The 3,503-nt window shown below is 52.8% G+C and overlaps 1 protein-coding gene across 1 annotated transcript; it reads left to right on the forward strand.

The window, feature by feature from the left end:
* Positions 1-239: 239 nt before the first annotated feature.
* On the forward strand, positions 240-3,477 carry LOC121311938 (the record flags this gene model as incomplete). Its single annotated transcript, XM_041244047.1, has 2 exons — positions 240-1,054; positions 2,994-3,477. Coding segments are annotated over exons 1-2 (697 nt in total), but the record flags the coding sequence as incomplete, so codon positions are not given.
* Between the last annotated feature and the right edge of the window lie 26 nt (positions 3,478-3,503).

The following is a 3,503-nucleotide window of genomic DNA, read 5'->3' on the forward strand; positions in this document are numbered from 1 at the left end:
AGGGAGACTCTGTGATTGGCGCAGTGGAACAGACAGGCAGGGAGACTCTGTGATTGGCGCAGTGGAACAGACAGGCAGGGAGACTCTGTGATTGGCGCTGTGGAACGGACAGGCAGGGAGACTCTGTTTGGTGCTGTGGAACAGACAGGCAGGGAGACTCTGTGTTTGGCGTGTGGAACGGACAGGCAGGGAGACTCTGTTTGGTGCTGTGGAACAGACAGGCAGGGAGACTCTGTGATTGGTGCTGTGGAACAGACAGGCAGGGAGACTCTGTGATTGGTGCTGTGGAACAGACAGGCAGGGAGACTCTGTGATTGGCGCTGTGGAACGGACAGGCAGGGAGACTCTGTGTTTGGCGTGTGGAACGGACAGGCAGGGAGACTCTGTGATTGGTGCTGTGGAACAGACAGGCAGGGAGACTCTGTGATTGGCGCTGTGGAACGGACAGGCAGGGAGACTCTGTATTTGGTGCTGTGGAACGGACAGGCAGGGAGACTCTGTGATTGGCGCTGTGGAACGGACAGGCAGGGAGACTCTGTGATTGGCGCTGTGGAACGGGCAGGCAGGGAGACTCTGTGATTGCTGCTTCTCTCTGCAAGGTCCCTGGCGTGGTCCAGCGCTCCTAGAGAAGCAGCTCTGGAACACTGTGGATTGTGAAGCAGCTCTGGAACACTGTGGATAGAGAAGCCAGCCATGCATGTTTGTCTACCAGGAGCCTCGTTGCTTGGGTAACAGGTAATCACTGGTAGTTCTGAACCCCAGGACTGGGAGCTGGGTGAGCAAGAGTTTCTGACCCTGCGCAGGGAGTCTTGAGAGAGCAGCCTGGCAGCCCAGCTCCACCATGCCCAACTTCAGCACCAATTCCTGGAGTGTTCTGCACGAAGAACCGGGGGTCATCCTCACTCACTGCAGCGGGCTGGTGGCAGAGCTCGTGCAGAGATTCAGCGGAGGGGGTGCCCCCCTGCCCAAAAACAATGCAGCTAGCGGGATGAAGGACAGAAACAAAGAGGACTGGCAGACACAGAGAAGCAGAGGGACACAGGAGAGGACAGAGGTATCAGTCATAATGAGAAGAACTCAGGAAGTCTCAATGGGGGCACTCAGACACACAGACAGGCAGGCAGGCACACACACACGGGTCTAGTCCGTCGTCGCTCTGAACGATAGACCACAAAATAACTCTGAACGCATAAGACTAACATCAAGCCGTTCAAAAGGCCAGTGGATAATCTGGAGTTGAGTTTCAGTTTGGTTTAGTTTTGCAGGCATTGAATTACTAGATTATTATTTTTTATTATTATTTTGAAGTCAGTTTTGACAGCTTTTTAAAAGTAGTCCTGCAGCAGGATCAAGCTGCCGTCTTTAGGAATTATTCATTGACCTGTGTGTCGATTGTTATAATAAATACATAAATACCGGATTCTTCTCGGACCCCCCCCCCCCCCCCCCCCCCCCCCCCCCCCCCAACCCGCCCCCCCCGCCCCCAGTCGTGTGAACTCCTGTGTTTTGTAAAAGAGTGGAATGGAGATGTTAAGCTGCTTGTTTCCCTGCGGTGTCTAAACACTCTGGAAGGGTTGTTTGCTCCAAGCCCCGTGTGTTTTCACAGAATGGTTTGAATACCCTGTGCTCTCGCGCTGCAGTGCGTTACCTGTGCTGTGTTAATGGAAAGGAGGAGGGAGGGTGTGATTCAGCAGGTGGGGTGATGAGACAGAGATGCTTTGGCGCACTCGGTCACGACTAGACAGAGCTCTGTCTTTTCATTGAGGTGTTTAGAGACGCTGGGAGGACTTGAGTCCCGTGGGGTCGGGGGGGGGGGGGGGGGGGGGGGGGGGGTGGGGGTTGGGTGGAGGTGAGAGACCACACAACAGAAGATAGAAGAGAGAGGGAAACATACACTGGTTGAGTCGGGGGGGGGGGGGGGGGGGGGGTAGTGGATGATTTTTGGGGGGGGGGAGGGGGGCATGGTGTTCAGTGATGATTTGTTTGTGTATTTGATCTCTGGTGTGTTGTCTTCCTCTCTGTCTCTCTCTCTCTCTCTGTCTTTCAGCATGAGTGTTTCAGTGATGATTGTTTGTGTATTTGATCTCCTGGGGTGTTGGCTTCTGTCTTCTCTCCCATCTCCTTCTCTCTCTCTCTTTCACATGGTGTAGAAGGTCGTACCACATGTTCACTCACTAGCAAAACACATGCCTAGACACCCACAATACAAGATAGAGGAGAGAGCCTCTCTCTTTCAGCATGGTGTTCAGTGATGATTCGTTTGTGTATTTGATCTTTGGTGTGTGTTGTCTTCTCTCTCTCTCTGTCTTTCAGCATGGTGTTCAGTGATGATTCGTTTGTGTATTTGATCTCTGGTGTGTGTTGTCTTCTCTCTCTCTCTCAGCATTGGTGTTCAGTGATGGTTCATTTGTGTATTTGACCTCTCGTGTGTGTTGTCTTCTCTCTCTCTCTCTCTCTCTCCACACCTCCCATCGCTCTCTCTCTGTGTCTCGTCTCTCTCTCTCTCTCTCTGTCTTTCAGCATGGTGTTCAGTGATGATTCGTTTGTGTATTTGATCTCTGGTGTGTGTTGTCCTCTCTCTCTCTCTCTCTCTCTCTCTCTCTCTCTCTCTCTCTCTCTCTTAAGAAGAGTAGAGATAGAGAGAGAGAGAGATAAGTCGTACCACAAGTCACTACTAAGCAACACTGACAAACTAGAGACCACACACACAGGAAGAGTATCCTCTCTATCTCTCTCTCTCTCTCTCTATCTCTTTTCTCTCGGCTCAAGTCAGGACTCTCTCATCTCTTCTCTCTCTCTTTCTCTATGGTATCTCATGTGTTGTCGTCCCACAAGTCAACTACTGAAGCTTGTGTATTTGATCTCTGGTGTGTGTTGTTCTCTCTCTTTCAGCATGGTGTTCAGTGATGATTCGTTTGTGTATTTGATCTCTGGTGTGTGTTGTCCTCTCTCTCTCTCAGCATGGTGTTCAGTGATGATTTGTGCTCTCTCAGGCCCAGGCACGCAGGAGGAAGAACATCACAGAGTTCCTGGGGGACTCCAGCATCCCTCTCCCTGACTCCCTGCCCCAGCACAGCGCCTCTCTGCCCAGCAGCGTGGGATTGGAGGCTCTGGGTGGCCCGGGGGGGTCCGGGTCAGAGAGGAGGAAGAACAAAGCGGCCAGCAGGTTCAGTGGCTTCTTTGGAGCTGCGGCCGGAGCGGGACCCTTCAACAAGGTGAGACCCCCTCGTACCCCAACACTGCCCCCCCACACTGTACCTCAACACTGTACCCTGACACTGCCCCCCCACACTGTACCTCAACACTGTACCCTGACACTGCACCCCCACACTGTACCTCAACAATGTACCCTGACACTGCACCCCCACACTGTACCTCAACACTGTACCCTGACACTGGGGGGTGTGACGATGGAGTTTGGTTACATGGGGCTGTTGACTTGGTGGTTTGACATGGAGTGGGACCTGGGACTGCGCCGTGAGGGTGGTGACATGGAAGTTGTG

The sequence above is a fragment of the Polyodon spathula genome, unplaced genomic scaffold (genome assembly GCF_017654505.1).
Source record: "Polyodon spathula isolate WHYD16114869_AA unplaced genomic scaffold, ASM1765450v1 scaffolds_3396, whole genome shotgun sequence".
NCBI classification, from domain to species: Eukaryota; Metazoa; Chordata; class Actinopteri; order Acipenseriformes; family Polyodontidae; genus Polyodon; species Polyodon spathula.